Source organism: Theropithecus gelada, chromosome 13 (assembly GCF_003255815.1).
Source record: "Theropithecus gelada isolate Dixy chromosome 13, Tgel_1.0, whole genome shotgun sequence".
NCBI classification, from domain to species: domain Eukaryota; kingdom Metazoa; phylum Chordata; class Mammalia; order Primates; family Cercopithecidae; genus Theropithecus; species Theropithecus gelada.
Genome location: NC_037681.1, coordinates 31,228,201 through 31,245,132, shown reverse-complemented (window position 1 = coordinate 31,245,132; position 16,932 = coordinate 31,228,201). Strand labels below are relative to the sequence as shown.

Here is a 16,932-nt window from a genome sequence, read left to right as displayed (position 1 = left end):
GACCTTGGGTAAATGTGGTTTCCATTTCTGGGCACTTGGCTTTGGAATGTAGTTATTTATTTGAAAATGGGTGTTCTTAAGTGACTCCAACAATGTGCAAACAACATGATAGGTTCTCAAAACTCTAAAACAAATATACAGAGCTCTCTACCCTGCTCTGCTGTTCAACTCACCTAATCATCTTTTAGGCAATACAAGGCATTGACCTAAAGAGGTTTTGCTTTCCATTCTTGCTTTCTTCCGTGTTCATTTCTTAGCTGCTGTGTAAGAGATGTTCAGCACACAAAAGGCAATTGAGAGGCTTGTGGTGAATAATGACTAGGAAGAATAGCGTGTGAAAGCCTGCAGTGCTCTTGCTGCCAGTCTTCCTACTTGACGCAGAAGTGTGTGTGTGTGTGCTGTGTGGAGAGTAGGAGCTCCAAAGTCAGGCACCTCAGTCCCAGCTCTGCCTTGAGTAGCGAAGTGGGAGGCATGGAGGAACCCTGTGAGATCAGCTGCTTCAGCCTCTGCCTAGGGGTAGACCGTGGCTCCTTCCCTCCCAGCTCTCACTCGTAGTTGGTTAGTATGCTTAATGGGTATTTTATTTTATTTTATTTTATTATTATTATTTTTTTTTCTGAGACAGAGTCTCGCTGGAGACTCTGCCCGGGCTGGAGAGCAGTGGCACAATCTTGGCTCACTGCACCCTCCACCTCCCAGGTTCAAGTGATTCTGTTGCCTCAGACTCCCGAGTAGCTGAGATTACAGGTGCCTGCCACCACACCTACCTAATTTTTGTAAAGTAGAGATGGGGTTTCACCAGGTTGGCCAGGCGGGTCTGAAACTCCTGACCTCAGGTGATCCACCTGTCCGCCTCCCACCGTGCTGGGATTACAGGTGTGAGCCACCACGCCTGGCCAAGGGGGCATTTTCATTAAGAAGTTTATGGGGCCGGGCGTGGTGGCTCACGCCTGTAATTCCAGCACTTTGGGAATCTGAGGCAAGCAGATCACTTGAGGCCAGGAGTTCGAAACCAGCCTGGCCACCATGGTGAAACCTCGTGCCTACTAAAACGACAAAAAATAAGCTGAGTGTGGTGGCATGGGCCTGCAATCCCAGCTACTCGGGAGGCTGAGGCACAAGAATCACTTGAACCCAGGAGGTGGAGGATGCAGTGAGCTTTTTGCACCACTGCACTCCAGCATGGGCCACAGAGCGTGACTTGGTCTCAAAGAAAAAGAAGTTTGTGGACTGCGTAAGTTTGTGATTGTCATAGAGTAGTATTTATTAAATCATGAAGTCAGAATGTGAATATAAATCTATCATGTAATTTTTTTTTTCTAATAATAGGTTTATTCTAGCCCATTGGTGCCATAGATTGTTAGTCTAGCTCCATTATTCTAGGAGTTGTTTGCTGAACTCTAAATATTTGTGCCCACAGTATTTCTAGCTCTGCTTTCCCAACAGCCCGATTACACCAGGTCTGGTATGTTTCAAGTACTGATGTTTCTACACATATGCACCCCGCTCTCTGCCATCCCACTGGAACCAGTCGCGTCACTGCTGACATGCTTCCTCTGTACAGGTTCACAGCAGTCTTACAAAACTCACAGGCAGCCCATGTTCTGGATCAACTTTGATAATTATTTATGTACTTAATTTGTATTTCAGCAAATGCTCTGCTATTTTTAAAAACTTACTGATAGCAACTGACTGTATCTGATGCAGGTGGCTTAGTTGGGAATGTTGAATCTGGTTGTAATGTTGTCCGTGATTAGAAAGATAATGTTCTCGAGGTGTTTCTCAGGAATATACTGCAGCAAGAAAGAAGAAATGTCTTGGCATAAACAAAGTAGGCAGACTGTTATTTTTAAAGTTGTTTATTCTTCTGCACCAGCAGTCCATAATAAATGTGTGTGTGTGTTTTGGTCATTTTTCCCCAAGGGAGCTCTCTTTTGGGCGTGGCTCCACGGCACCTGTAGGAGGCGGGGCTTTCCCTACCATCGTTGAGAGAGAGCCTTGGGACGGCAGGGATGGCGAGGTGAGTGTCCGGGAGGGAGGCTGTGCGGGCAGCAGTCCTGGTTTACTGTCTTGAGGCTGTGCATCTCTGCACCTGGAGTCAGGTCCTCTCCATCAGACCTCAGCCCTGGTGCACCCGTGGGCCTTTTAAGAGGTTCTTCTCTGAAGACCCTTCATCTTCCTTATCACAAGTTTAAGTGCTGTGCATGTCATTTGATATTCTTGACAGCCAAGACACTTTCCAGTAGTCAGGTTGCTTTTCTGATTATTACCTTAAAGTGAACATTTAACCTGGAATTCATTTACTTTATCTTAGAAAAACAGAAAATGATAGCTTTGAAATTAGCACTTATTTCTGCACTGTTGTGTCCCACCCTCCTCAAAAGGACATGTTCGGTGGCTTCCAGTGTTAAAGTGGTGAGTGATGTGATGTCGAAATGTTTCACCAGAGTTCTTAGCTTGTCCTTCCTTATATTCGTAGGTGCGAAGGTCCGGGTAGGGGTCAGACTGAGGAGAACCTGGGTTGTCAGCAGGGGTAGCTCTGGAGAGTTGCACTTCTGTGAAATGAGATGTTGGCCTTCCAGGGCGTCCCCTCTGCAGATCTAACAGTGGCTTTCTGTCCCCCAGCTTCCCGTGGAGGATGACATTGACCTCAGTGATGTGGAACTTGATGACTTGGGGAAAGATGAGTTGTGAGAGCCACAACAGAGGCTTCAGACCATTTTCTTTTCTTGGGAGCCAGCGGATTTTTCCAGCAGTGAAGGGACATTGTCTACAATCAGATGACTCTCCCAGTGGCCTTTTAACCAAGAAGTAGTACTTGATTGGTCATTTGACAACACTGCAACAGTGAACTTTTGCATCTCAAGAAAACATTGAAAAATTCTATGAATTGTTGTAGCCGGTGAATTGTATCGTATTCTGTCACATTAATATTTTGAAGAACACTCGGCTGTCGAAACGTTTTTCCCTCTCTCTGACTGCTGCTTGGATGTTCTTGGAGGCTGTTTCTTATGTATGGGTTTTTTAATGTGATTCCTTCATTTGAATATTAATGGCTTTTTCCATTAAAGAATAAAATATTTTGGATAATGCCGATAAATGTATGAAATTAGTATCTACATCATAAATTCAGAGTGATGTTTAGCAGTAAATTAATATTTTGAAGTGATACACAGATATCTTTCCTCCCCCATAAACTTTTTTAAACAAAAAACAAGATCTCTTTGCTTCAGATGGCGCCATCAATGCCCCCCACAACAGAGATTTTACATGGAAACCGGGCTCAGTGAGCACTGATTTCCTGCCCAATATTTGTCTTTGGGCTGTCTCTAGTGACTAATTATTAAGGAATCTAGCTGGTTATACAGTGCAAGGCTTTCTATGTTGTTATGAACCTCAGAATAGCCATTAAGACATGAAATACAGCAGCAGGTTACCAATGCGAACACGTAGTTCGCATTTATGTAAAACATTCAGAAAAATGAAGTTTTGAATTTGTTAGAACCTTCAAAGGACTTGAGAGCATTTTATTGTAACTTAAAAAAAATAAATACAACTGTCACTAACTTTTGTGAGCAATTTCTCTGAAAAAAATCTTAGTTCTGTAAGACATTTGAACCATTCTCTGGCTAAATAGTCTGCACGAACATGAGACAGGTGCCAGCTGGCCTTTCTAGTCGAGAAGACTAAGGTCAATATGAAAGTAGACATAGGGAAAATAGTCTTGGTTATTGAGTTGCAGTCCCGGGATCTCCACAGATGCCTACAAAAGAAGACATGGTCATGCTCTAAGTGCATAAACTAGTTTCCTGTCTTATACTTTCATTTTTGAGGAAGCTTTCCAGGCACCAAGCGTACATTCTGCTCTGCGTAGCTGTGGCCCACCCGCTCTAGCCTTCTCCTTGCTGTGCTTTAATGTGTATGACATGTAGATTTTCATAACAGGCTAACAAATTGTTTTGTTTTTGAGACAGTCTCTGTCACCCAGGCTGCAGCGCAGTGGCATGATCTCAGCTCACTACAACCTCTGCCTCCTGGGTTCAAGCAATTTTCCTGCCTCAGACTCCCAAGTAGCTGGGATTACAGGCATGCACCACCACTCCTGGCTAATTTTTTGCTGCTGCTGGTTTTTTTGAGACAGAGTCTTTCTCTGTTGCTAAGCTGGAGTACAGTGGCGTGATCTCAGCTCACTGCAACCTCCGCCTCCCAGGTTCAAGCGATTCTCCTGCCTCAACCTCCCAAGTAGCTGGGACTATAGGCACACACCACCACACCCAGCTAATTTTTGTATTTTTAGTAGAAACAGGGTTTCACAATGTTGGCCAGGTTGGTCTTGATCTCTTGACTTCATGATCCACTCGCCTCGACCTCCCAAAGTGCTGGGATTACAGGCATGAGCCACTGTGCCCGGCCCAATTTTTTTTTAGTAGAGACAGGGTCTTACCATAACCCTTGACCTCAAGTGATCCGCCTGCCTCCCAAAGTGTTGGGATTACGGGTAGATACCAGTTTTTTGAAAGTATCTCCCATTCTACGGTAAGATGCTGACCTTACTGTGGAAATACTGCTGTTTCTGGATACCTACATCCAGTATGCTTGTAGCGGCTACTTCATCCAGATGTCGGAAGACAGAGTTTAGAACCTCTCTTAAACGCTTGGTGGATGACTTCTTAAGCGGCTGCAGGAGCACTGCCTGGAAGTTCACTGGTAGTCCATACCTTTTCAGATAGACAAAATATGTCAGTTACTACTAGAAATGCGAAGACGGATAGAAGGAATCTGACAAGACACGAGTACATTCCAAAGATGAAAAGCTTCAACCAACACAGCTTCGTAAAGTCAAACTCGAGCAAAATGCTTAGGGTAGCAGTGATCTCTGGATAGAAAAAGCTCTAGAATTTGCTAACCCCCTTCTGATACCTAGTTTTCAACTGTAGAGCCAAAGAGGGTATCCCTCGGGCCAGGAGTGACAGTTCATGGCGCGTGCTCAAGCTGAATGCAGGTAGTTGGACTGAACATTCGGACTCAAGGCGTTTGTCTAAAACCCAGCTCGGCCATTTTTCTCCACTAAAGGAGAGGCAAAAATCTGGTTTCTCAAGGTGGTTATTATTTTCGCTGAGTTCTTGGGTAGATAGAAAACATTTTTAATGTACCTAGTTGGATACCTGAGCCCATGAAAACCAGTTGTTGGGGTGAGCTGTTCCTGTGGTTTTAGCCCACACAAAATACAGCAAGTGCTGTAAATGGCAAACAGTTTGTGATTGTTGAAGTATTTTTATACTCTCAGGGAGCAAAGGACTGGATGTTCAGTAGTTAGCACCTGTGTTCCCTTGGGATCCCTAGGCCTTGATGTGAACTCCATCTTTACAGGCCCTTTCACCCACCTATTGCTCTGATTTATCTAGAGTGGGGTCTGCCATATACATCAGTCCTGGGAGCAGGACCTATTAATATTACTAAGGTTTTACTTTTTTTTTTTTTTTTTGAGACGGGGTCTCGCTCTGTCACCCGGGCTGGAGTGCAATGGCACGATCTTGGTTCACTGCAACCTCTGCTTCCCAGGTTCAACCTGTTCTCCTGCCTCAGCCTCCCAAGTAGCTGGGATTACAGGCACCCGCCACCACCACACCAGGCTAATTCCACCATAGTCATTACCAAGTTGTCCTGGAGGTTGTTTATCCATCTAGGACCCATTCTTAAAGCTGAAAGCACTGCTACCCCAGCAGTGTGGCTTGAGGGAGAAGCCTGTCTGTTGTGCTTTTTGTGGTGGGTGGTAGGCACCCTAGGTCCTTAATGGACATGCACTCCAGCCCTTAACCTTTCCTCAGCCTCTGCGCTCTTCCGACCCTTCCCGGCCCTGTCCTGTCTCTGTGGCACCCATCCTGCGAATAATGCCTTCTCCATTCTGCCCAGAACAAGACCCCATGCCAGGCGCAGTGGCGCGCACCTGTAATCCCAGCACTTTGGGGAACCAAGGCAGGCTGGATCACCTGAGGTCAGGAGTTCAAGACCAGCCTGGCCAACATGGTGAAACCCCATCGCTACTAAAATTACAAAAATTACATGCCTATAATCCCAGCTACTTGGAAGGCTGAGGCAGGAGAATTGCTTGAACCCAGGAGGCGGAGGTTGCAGTGAGACAAGACTGTGCCACTGCACTCCAGCCTGGGCGACAGCAAGAGTCCATTTCAAAAAAAAAGGACCCCAGGAGCGATTGGCCCATCCCCCTCATTCTCCCCAAGGCCCCGCCCCATGCTGTGCCCTCCTCTGGTCAAGGCCCTGCCCCTGCTGTTCCCTGCAGTCACTTGGTGGGGAGCCGTTCATGCTGAGGGACTGTAGGTAAGACACCCTCGACCCTCCGCTGTAGGGCTCGGCCCTTCTACTGTCACTTCCCTTGATCAGCGCCCTGCCCGGCTAACATAAAAACGCCCACTGCACGCAGCTCTCATGCCGCCGGGCTTCCCGAGAGCCAGATCTGAAAGTCTGATGCCTGTCACTCACTCCTTTAACCACTGCCCGCCAGCGTCTCGCACCGATGCCCTCCTACCAGCCAAATCCCAGGGACAGCTACAGCCTTCACTTTTCCTTCTCGCACCTCCTCTTGCTCCTTAAATGCTGGGTGTCCCTGTGGTACTGTTTCCCGCTGCCACGCTCCCTGGGTGATCCGTCCACTTACCTGCTACTGGTAATTGCCTAACATCTCCCCCTACCAGACCCAAGGATCCAGCCACCTGGCAGCGCTCAGCAGCCTCGCCACTGCCCCACCCCCCACCTGTTTTCGTCTTGGGTCACTTAAGCAGCTGGGATTCGTCATCCATGAGGATGAACCCCACCTCCTCAACCAAGGACTGTGCCTGCATCACACTGGCTTTATTCAGTCAACAAACATTTCATGTCTACTCTTTGTCCAACTCTGTGCTGGGTGGCAGAGGTACAGAGAGAAGCCAGACTCAGTGCCCAGCACAGGGACAGAAGGAAAGCGGCTCCTGAGACAGGAAGATAGCAGCAAGCGCCAAACGGGGTGCAGACCGACAGGAGCCCAAAGCAGCAGGGGCGTGTGCGCTTTGCCTCCTCCCTCCTTGCCTCTGCGCTTACTCTGAAGAACTGGTTAGCTCAATATCTGTTTTCTTAGATTATGGTACGCCCATACAATGGAATATGATGAAGCCATTAAAAAGGATCAAGTAGCTCTACTCATATTGATCTGTGAGGATCCCACAAAGCAAATGGAATAAGCAAGGTGCACAACATTGAATCCCCTTTTGTGGGAGTCGCAAGTGTCCCAAAGCCATTTGCCGCAATGATCTCTGGACAGTGAGACTCAGGAACTTCTCACAGTACCTGCTTCTGAACTTGACTTCTTGAGAATTCGTTTTGCATCTGTTTTTAGGGATAATACTTCGCTTTATTGAGCCTAAGTACTAAGTACTAAGTATTAAGGAGGTCGGTCTCGACCTCTCTCTTGGGCAAATGTGCATCCTGAAAGGCATGGACAGGCTTCACTGTGTTAGGACTGAGAGCAACTGACTTCTGAGCTGGGCAGGGTTGATGTGAGGCTGTGTATACTAGAGATGGCTAGAATACTCCCAGGAGCTGGGTACACCCTCCAAGCCAATGCTGCCATCTGTGTCGGTATAGGCTTTTGAGATGGGCGTGCACAGGTGTGCATGGGTGCAGGTGTGGGTGTGGTGCGTGTGCAGGGCAGAAGAACGAGGAACCAGGGTCAGATCTGTACCTGGGCAGACCACACACTGACAGCCTCATGGAAGGTGAATTGGAGGCCAAGAACAAAGAGGACGCTTATGGCAACAGCCAGGCCAGTGGGGCCAGACCCGTGGAAGCGAGAGTACAAAGGCAGAGTGGACTGGGCCTATCACAGGTGTCCAAACTGACCCTGAAGTTTGGGGTCTGATGAGGGGAAGGATGAGGAGGCCACTGGCAGAAACAGGGAAGCAGAGGAAGGGGTGTGGGAGGGGAAATGAGACAGATACCCAGATAAAGCCTACGGCAGGCGGATGGCAGGACTTAGAGACCAGGGAACATGGGCAGGAAAACGAGGGAAAGTAGGAGACATCGGCCAGGGGGACGGCAGGGAAGGATGAGGAGCTCTTCAGTGCAGGCGGGGAAGGGGTCCGCAGGTCACACAGAGGGTCCCAGGGGCTGGAGGAGTCCAGGAGGCTGCGAGTCAGAGTAGCAGGCAGGGCACAGCGCTCCGTGATGCGGGACGCAGCCACACGGGCCAGGAAAGTGGCCTTCAAAGGCGTTTCCTCTCTGATTCTACTTTCATAAAAATCTGTAAGAACCATGTATCTATTCATAAAAAACCAACAAACCCTACGCCTAAAGGGGCACCCACTGGGATGCTGGCAGTGTTCTCTCCTGGTGTTAAAATTACAGGAGATTTTTATTCACTCTGCTTACCTAGAGTTGCCAGATTTCCCACAGTGAAGCAATTTTTGGTTTTTTTTGCTGGAGTTTCTCTTGTTGCCCAGGCTGGAGTGCAGCGGTGCGGTCTGGGCTCACTGTCATCTCCACCTCCCGGGCTCAAGTGATCCTCCCACCTCAGCCTCCCAAGTAGCCAGTACTACAGGCCCACGCCACCACTCCTGGCTAATTTTTTATTTTTAGTAGAGGTGGGGTTTCGCCATGTTGGCCAGGCTGGTCTCACGGTCCATGACAAGGGCCTATCTTTTTTTTTTTTTTTTTTTTTTTTTTTAATTAGGCAAAGGCCAGGCGTGGTGGCTCACGCCTGTAATCCCAGCACTTTGGGAGACTGAGGCGGACAGATCACCTGAGGTTAGGAGGAGCTCGAGACTAACCTGGCCAACATGGGAAAACCCTGCCTCTACTAAAAATACAAAAAAGTAGCTGGGCATGATGGCGGGCTCCTGTAATCCCAGCTACTAGGGAGGCTGAGACAGGAGAATCTCTTGAACCCGAGAGGCGGAGGTTGCAGTGAGCCAGGAATGCGCCATTGCACTCTAGCCTGGGCAACAAGAGTGAAACTCCATCTCAAAAAAAAAAAAGGCAAAATAAGCTCTGTTGCTGGTGGTGTGGTTTTGGTTTTCTCTCTGGACTGCCCTGAGGGGTGGGGCTTCCAGGCCGAGGATGGAGGCAGCCCAGGAACGCTTTCCGGGAGCCACTGGGGCCCTGCAGGCTTCATGAGGGTGGGGACAAGAGCCAGCCAGAGGGTCCACAAGGGGCATGCGGGTAGGGCGCTGGGGAGAACCCAGATGACACTTGCCCCAAGCGTGGCAGGAGCGGCGGGAGCAGACAGCAGGGGACGCAGGGCTGAGGGAGGGTGTATTTGACTCGGAACTGAGCATGTTGCCAACTGCCACAGTCACAGAAAGGAGACGGGTGGAGGGTGGAGAGAAGGCAGGAGCTGGGGCGCCCCCATAGCTCCCGCAGACCCTGTCCATCCTCAGTTCAGCCCCAGCCAGGGCATCACTGCCACGCACCTCAGCACGGACTCCACAAACACTCTGAGGGCCTTCACGTGGATCCAGGCAATGAAGGCTTCGCTGAAGTTCACCTTGAGCCAGCGCAGCAGGGGGCCCTGAAAGGACAGAAGAGCCCGGTGACCCCTCCTGGCCACCCCGCCCAACACAGAGCCAAGAAAGGACTTGGGTTTTGACAGAGCACGCCCTGAGCTGAGAAGAAGTGCCCAGGAGCCAGAAGCAGAGAGTTGGTCGGACCAGCCCTGGGTCAGGCTCAGGACCTCGAGGTCCAGGGCGCCTGGTGCCGGGGAAGCTCAGCAGGCCAGCCACCCGGTGCATGCACGGGGCCACCGCAGACCGCAGCACAGGGAGCTGGGCAGCCCCTGACCTCGGGGCTTTCAGCAGGCAGCCAGGGGCTTCTGCCTGACACTGCACAGCCAGGGAGTCCACCTTCTCAGAGGCTCTGCCCCCAGGGTCCTGGCATCAACCACAGCAGCGCCTCCCCTCACAGCCCCACCTCACGTGGCCACAGCAGCAGCCACTGATACTGGTGTGGCAGGTCCTCCTGGGAGCTCAGAGTCTTGAAGCAAGAGCTCCGAGCTCCGGCCCGACACTGCAACTGCCCACAAAGGTCAGGGGTGGGTTCAGCAAGGGCAGCCAAGGGAGGAGAGCTGAGCTGCTGACCACCACCCCAGCCAGGGCCCTGCTTGTCCCAGCTCCAGCCACCTCTAGCCAGGGGCCCGGGGAGAGGCGCCCTGGCCGACAAGCACCCTTCACTCCTGGCGGGGGCAGCTCCAAAGAGGCCCTGCAGATTAGGAGGAAGGCATGATTCTGGCTCCTCAAATTTAAGACCTCAAAAGCCATGTTAGAGAACAGAAAAATGCAAGGATTCATTTTCCCAGAAGGCGCCTGAGCTGGCGAGGAGATGCGAGCCAGGGACCCCGGGGTTCCCGGGGCGTTGCTTACCTCACCCTCGCCCTCACTCTCTCTCTCTCTGTCGGTCTGCCCCGCAGCAGGCCTATCAGGGTTACCTAGCGGGGTTACCTTAACCTTGTGGTCCGGGAAGGTGGATGATCCCTTTTTAAGAGCAACACAGGAAGTTTGCTAAAGGCACAGAAATGATTTATTAATCTTTCAGCAAACATGCATCACAAACAAATAAATCATTCTCATCGCCTGAAAGGCACGTGAGAACAAGCTCAGGAATTCAGGCCCACCCTCGAGACTCGCGTGCTGGCTAGACTAGAGATGTGGTAGGCGCCCACCAGGCTCCCAGAGTGGTGAAGGCAGAGGGAGGGGCAGCGTTAAGGCCTTTGGGTTCCATATTCCAAGCACAGAGCCAATCTCTGGCAGAGGGGTCAGTCCTGAGCCCCCTCCCCTTGCTTGGGCTTGGCCAGGACCCCCATCGCAGGCCGACCAGGACAGCACCGGGAGGCATTAGTGGAAACGGCTGTCTGCGCTCTGTCAAGGTGGCTCCACCATGCCCAGCCACAGATGCCTTCCTGGCATTCGGGGGGCACCTCGGCGTGCACAGTGCAGGAGATGAGTTGGGCATGCATTTAGGACACTCACCCTTTCCCATTCTGTCTCTGCAAACAGGTGGGAAACAGGGAAATCCCACTTTGCTCTCAAAGTACACTCAAACCCAGGGCCTGGCCTGTCCCTCTGGTTGACGAGTGACAAAAAGGATGCAAGACGTTTGGTCATGCACTTCTAGATAGGCCAGAGGGACCAGATTCTCAGGAGGCCAGCGGGGCTGACCCGAGCTGAGAGTGCCTCCACCTCCCGCCCACAGAGACCCTGGCAGGGCCCCCAGGGCAGTGTGGGCAAAGGCTATGCCGCGTAAACTACGCCAGCTGGGAACCTGAGCCACATGTGGCAGGTGGCAGGCTCCTGTGTGTCACCCTGTTCCCTGCGGATCTGGCAGGCCCGGGTCAGTGCCCAGGTGGGTGCCAAAGGCCCTGCTTCGCCACCTGTCCCCAGCAGGGCCTCCCAACGTGGAGGCTGCCATGGTCTAGCCCCATCCAGAGATACTGTGCAGGGGGGCGGGACCAAGACTGAATCGAGCTGGGAAAAAGCCTGGCTAAAGAGAACAGCCGGGGCATGCCCAGGTAACGAGGGTTTCAGGTGAGCTGAGGCTAAGGAAGGAAATGCTTTGGAGCTCAGCTTTCACTGGGGGAAATCTCTCCTGCCTGGTATCTGGGTCTGTGGGCCCTGCTCTGAGGACTGGAGCACCCAAAGGGCCAGGGGTCCCCAGCACCAGCTCGGGTCCTTGTCCTCAGGAGGGGACACCCACCCCACAGGCTCAGCTGGAGCCCAGCAGCCTCTGGCTCTGAGGCGTGTCTCACTTGCTGTGCATACACATGTCCACACACACACACACGCACACACACACGTGTGAGCGCCCTGTGCTTCTGTTTTGGGGAAGGAGGGTGAAAAATCCCTATATAAACGTTTATATTATCAGCTCTTGTTTTCTTCCTAAAGGGAAACAGACCAGACCAGAAGGGCTCCGAGAACCCCACTATGGGGGCTCCGTGACTCGGTTTGCTCGTGAGGGGGTGCTGCTCATCTCCAGTCCCTGCGAAAAGGTCGCTAGGTCGCTGACAGAGAGGCCAAGCCCCCAGGAGCCCGGAGTACACACTTGAAGGGACGGACACCGGGAGCACTCCCTGCCTGCCCGCGGCCATGGCACTCCTCCCCACGGAGGTCCTCACAGCGCCGTGTTCACACAGCGACTTCCCCCCAAAGGCCTCAAGAACATTCTACTCATTCCTCCCGCCCCGTCACTAGAGGCTGGACTGGAAGGTGCTCCACAGAACCCTCCCTGGTGGGCACGGGGAAGAAGGGGCCCAAAAACACTCCACCCAGACAGGCTCCTTCCAAGTGGCCCGGCCTCGCCCAGCACCGCGGCGGGAGGACTGAGTATGGAAGATGCCCACTTCACGGAGCGGCGGGGTGACCTTCCCACAGCTCTCCTCACATTTCAAATGCGAGCATCTAGTTGTGCTCCCTGGGGAGCTAAGCTGTCCTCCCACATGAAGGGTTTCTGAGTGGCTGTGGTTGGAGGTCTCCAGATAAGCACCCCTCCGTGCTAAGGACACAGGGGAGGTCAATACAGGGGCTAGTGGTGCCCTGGAAACCTCACAGCTGCGATCTCCAAGGTCCAGCACTGCCCACCCTGCACACAGATGCTCCCGCCTGGAGCCCACGTGCCTCGCTCAGTTCCAGGAAGGCCTGGCGGGTCATCCGGCCAGCTTGCCTCTCAGAGCCTCAGTTTCTCATCCGTACTGTGGAGTTAGCAACCCCTTCCTGGCAGGGCAGTGCTGGGGACCATGATAGCGTGTGTGGAAAGCGCTGGCTGGGGGGACCCCCGGCTCCCGCCCCCAGCTCCCCCGCCCCCAGCTCCCCTGCCTGGGCTCCTTTGTGCTCACCGTCCCCCCTCCCAGACCCTGCTCAGACGTCCCCTGAGAACAGACGGTCCCCGTGGTGTGAGCCCAGGAGCCTGGTGGGGACAATGAGAGGGAGAGCTGGAGACTTGGGAGGACTCTTCTATCCCCAGGCCACTGGGTAGGGGCAGGAGGAGCTGCTCAATCACATACTCACATACTGTTGCTTCTTATCGGACAGTAATCTGGCCATCTCCTCCCTTTCCCTTTTAATTTCTTTCTCATCATAGTAAAATTCACGAACAGTGAACCTTAAAACAAGCAAACCATGGGCTTTCACTCAGCAGCTTTCCAGAGGGGCAGAGACGCCCCGCAGCAGGAGATGAACGAAACCCGGAGGACACTTACTTGTTTTCTTTGGCCTTGGTTTTGAAGTCTTCGATCACTTTTCGAAACAGAGTCACAGTGAAAAGGCCCCCCTCCTTGTCCTCGGTAATGAGTCTGTTGGAGAGAAGCATCTGTTGGCTGGACTCACTGCCAGGCCCTGTGTGGGACTGGGGCTCAGAGGCCCCCGGGGCCTAGTGGCCTGCACTTGGGGTCCCTGGCAGCAGTCGAGGGCTGGGGAACCAAGGACACTCCCTGAGATTTCCTAACCCCTGGCTGCCTGCCCTTCCCTCCTGCCCCTTCCACACTCCTCCAGGCTAAGGCCTCAGCGGGGCTCGGGGTGCAGGCAGTGCAGGGGCCTGGGCTTCAGCACCCGCTTATCAAATGCCTGAGAGACCAAGTCCCCCTGGGCCGCCGTCACCTCAGCTGGCACGGGGTGTCCCTGGCTCTGATGTGCCGCCTGATAGTGAAGCGGAGTGGTGGAAACTATCTCACAAGGTCCATTTCACTTGCAATGTCACAAAGTCCTAACGGAACACAGCCTCCCAAGCACGTCTCAACCCAGGACCACTGGGGCCACTGTCTCCAGCAACTCAGGAATTCTTGGGGCCGGCAGTCTAAGCATCTCTGAGTCCTATTGGCCAGAAGACCGGAAGTGGGAGCCCTCAGGGCCAGACACGATCTTACAGCATGCTAGCAGGGTCACCCTTTCTGTTTCTCACAGCCCCTGCCCATAGGGGCTGCCCCCAGGCTCCAGGTATTTCTAGAGTCATCTGTGCAGGCTTTCAGGTGGCTGGTGACAATGAAGGGCCTGAGGCTCTGGTCTGGGAGGCCAGGCCACCTACCAAGGCAGCCGGTCCTGGCACGGATCCCCGGTGCTTGGTATTTAAGAGCAGTGAATGCTCCTGCCAGCACACCAGCTTCCAGGGCCAGCTCCTCTGCTCTGGAGCCTTACTCCTCTTCCCTGCCTCCCCTGTAACCTCGGGCTGTGATTGTCCTGTTCCTTGCACCTTTCAATTTAGATCCCGATGATTGCCATCTCCTGGCCCTGGGAGAGCCCCTTCCCCCAGCAGGGGCCCCAGGGCAAAGGCCTCGCACCAGGAGCTCTGTATGTGAGGAGTCAGATGAATAGGCTGGCTGCCTGACGAGCATTCTAAAAACCTCTTCAAATTACAAACCATCTCAGCCATACAAAAAGGTATAGAGGAAAATGAGTACCATGCTGGGCATGGTGGCTCACACCTGTAATCCCAGCACTTTGGGAGGCTGAGGCAGGCAGATCACCTGAGGTCAGGAGTTCAAGACCAGCCTGACCAACATGGTGAAACCCCACCTCTACCAAAAATATAAAAATTAGCTGGCTGTGTTGGTGCACGTCTATAATCCCAGTTACTTGAGAGGCTGAGGTAGGAGAGTTGCTTAAACCCGGGAGGCCGGAGGTTGCAGTGAGCTGAGCTCGTGCCACTACACTCCAGCCTGGGCAACAGAGTGAGCCTCCGTCTCAAAAAAAAAAGGAAAATGCGCAGCTTTGGATCAGCCACCCAAAACCAAAGCTCCAGCCGGTGAAAGCCCACGTGCTCCTACCCCATATGTGCCACTCACTCCATCCTGGGCCACCACCATCCTGAGCGTGGCCTTCCTCCCCGTGACCCATCCCCACAATTCCCTGTGCACCTGTGTGTGCCCGAGTCACACCCATTTCACATCCATTTCACACCCATTTCACATCCATTTCACACCCATTTCAGACCCATTTCACATCCATTTCACATCCATTTCACACCCATTTCACATCCATTTCACATCCATTTCACACCCTCTGCTCCTCTGCAGCAGCCTTTCCCCTTCTTCCCTCCTGACACACGGGGCCGGCATCCTTGGTTCCCCCGCCACACAGTGTCCCATGATGGACACAGTTTGTAACCTGCCCTCCGCCTGTCACTCTGCCAGGGTCCACTGGCCACTCCCGCTCTGGCCCCCGCAGGCCACACGCCGAGGCTGCTTTCCCTCCCGGCTCCCACTGTGGCCGTTCACTGGGCAGCTGCTCAGGCCAGGGCTGGTTTCCCCCTCTGGCAGGGAAGAATTGATGCTGAGCCGAGAATGCAGAGCCAGAATGCAGCAGAGGCAATGGCATGGAGAGGCTGCTCAGCCAGGTGGGGCCAGGGCAGCCTTCCCAGGGCAGGGGCAGGGAAGTGAAGTTTTGAAAGAGGAAGGCATTCTGGCATGTGACAAGGTGTGCGACGCTGACAGAATTCCAGGCCAAGGGACAGGAGAGGGCCCAGGTGTGGAGGGCTGGGGGGCCTTACACCCTCAGGGCATGTTTGGTGGTTGGGTGCCCTGAAGCACCCAGGGGCCCTGGGAGCAAGCTGGGGTCTCACTTACTTGGTTGATCGAGGAACCACCATATCTGAGAGAGATTCGTAGGTTTTTTGCCATTGTGAATAGTTTGGTCTGCAAGAATACAGAATCATTCCGTAATTTTTTGCAGAAAAGGCTCTTGGGTATCCTGAGTGCTTAGGAAGCTGCACACCCCTTTTCCTGAGGGCCTTAAGGTGAGCAGGGATGGGGTCAGAGGGAGCCCTAACCTCCCCTGAGGCCCAGCTGTGCCCATGGGGAATCCCCTGCCCAGCCTCCCCAGGGTACCCACAGAAGTCCCTTTGTGAAGAGCTATGGATGCACTTGGGGCTCACTAACAACCATCTAATCTGGGCCCCTTGTGATCTTGGGCAAGCTAACCAGCCTCTCCAGCCTCAGGACAATGGGAATCACCAGACTTCCCAGGCCTTTGGCGAGGATGAAGTAAAATAATGTCGACCACGCGTTGGGTATATAGAAAGCGCTCAATAAATGGCTGCTTCTGTCATGGCCACAACCTCTATCACCCAACAACTGTCCCTGCTGGCACAGCCGCGGGCAGGGCCCCGTGAAGGAATGACTGTTTCCCGGGAACTGGGGCTGGGCAGGGAGCATCTTCGTCCACTCTGCCCAAGTCACCAACGGGCCCACCTTCCTCTCTACTGGGCAGGGCCAGTTGCCTTCGTGATCGCTCAGCACAGGCTAAGTGAGACACCCACTCGCCCGGCACTCACTTGGGGACGATGACCAGAAGTGTGATGAGATACTCAGAATCCAGCACGAAGTCCTCCTTGCTCACAATATCACTCAGTGTCCGGGTGAAGAGGTTCCCCCTAAAAGGCAGGTGGAACAAAGGGTGTGAACGGTGTGAGCAGAAAGGGACACAGTGACCCCACAAACCCATGCCCAGGCACTGGGGCTGAGGGGCAGTTCTCAAGGCAGGGTGGGCACCAGGGATGCTGGAGCCTAGAAGAACACAGCAATTCTCAGCAATGATTGCTCCCCGCCAACCGCAGGGCCAGGCTCTGTGCTGGGGTCACAGCTGCTGCCTCCTCCCCTCTAGGGACAGGGAGGCTGGCAGGGCCTCAGGTACTATCACCCATCACCCAAGGGGCTGCCGAATCCAACACCTCAGTGACCTGCACTGCCCTGGTGCGCGGTGCCAGCCACAGCTGCTACAGGAGGGGGGCCTCGGGTGGCAGGCAGCTAACGTTACTCAAGTGTCAACACCACGGCCAGCTCTTGGAGCTGCATGAGCCATCCTCGATAGAGTTCCGTGTCACTTTACAGGCCTCCCAGCCCAGCAGCCAGGGGACACTCACCTGAAATAGCTTTCTACATGCCCAGTGGACCTGGTCTGAGTG

The 16,932-nt window shown here is 53.2% G+C and overlaps 2 protein-coding genes across 5 annotated transcripts in view; one reads left to right on the top strand and one right to left on the bottom strand.

The window, feature by feature from the left end:
* Positions 1–3,566, top strand: part of PDIA6 (protein disulfide isomerase family A member 6) — a 51,006-nt gene extending 47,440 nt beyond the window's left edge. For all 3 annotated transcript variants that reach the window (XM_025354600.1, XM_025354602.1, XM_025354601.1), the window contains 2 exons: positions 1,924–2,020; positions 2,626–3,566. In XM_025354600.1, the coding sequence (XP_025210385.1) occupies positions 1,924–2,020; positions 2,626–2,694 (166 nt within the window). In that variant the 3' untranslated portion in view covers positions 2,695–3,566. The remainder of the gene's footprint in view (positions 1–1,923; positions 2,021–2,625) is intronic.
* The window catches only part of ATP6V1C2 (ATPase H+ transporting V1 subunit C2), a 65,587-nt gene continuing 50,498 nt past the window's right edge, over positions 1,844–16,932 (bottom strand). The window contains exons 7-14 of one of the 2 annotated variants that reach the window (XM_025354603.1): positions 16,303–16,401; positions 15,596–15,664; positions 13,238–13,330; positions 13,047–13,140; positions 10,407–10,544; positions 9,462–9,559; positions 4,586–4,718; positions 1,844–3,763 (exon numbers count right to left, since the gene is read on the bottom strand). In XM_025354603.1, the coding sequence (XP_025210388.1) occupies positions 3,674–3,763; positions 4,586–4,718; positions 9,462–9,559; positions 10,407–10,544; positions 13,047–13,140; positions 13,238–13,330; positions 15,596–15,664; positions 16,303–16,401 (814 nt within the window). In that variant the 3' untranslated portion in view covers positions 1,844–3,673. The remainder of the gene's footprint in view (positions 3,764–4,585; positions 4,719–9,461; positions 9,560–10,406; positions 10,545–13,046; positions 13,141–13,237; positions 13,331–15,595; positions 15,665–16,302; positions 16,402–16,932) is intronic. The other variant, XM_025354604.1, reaches the window with a different exon arrangement.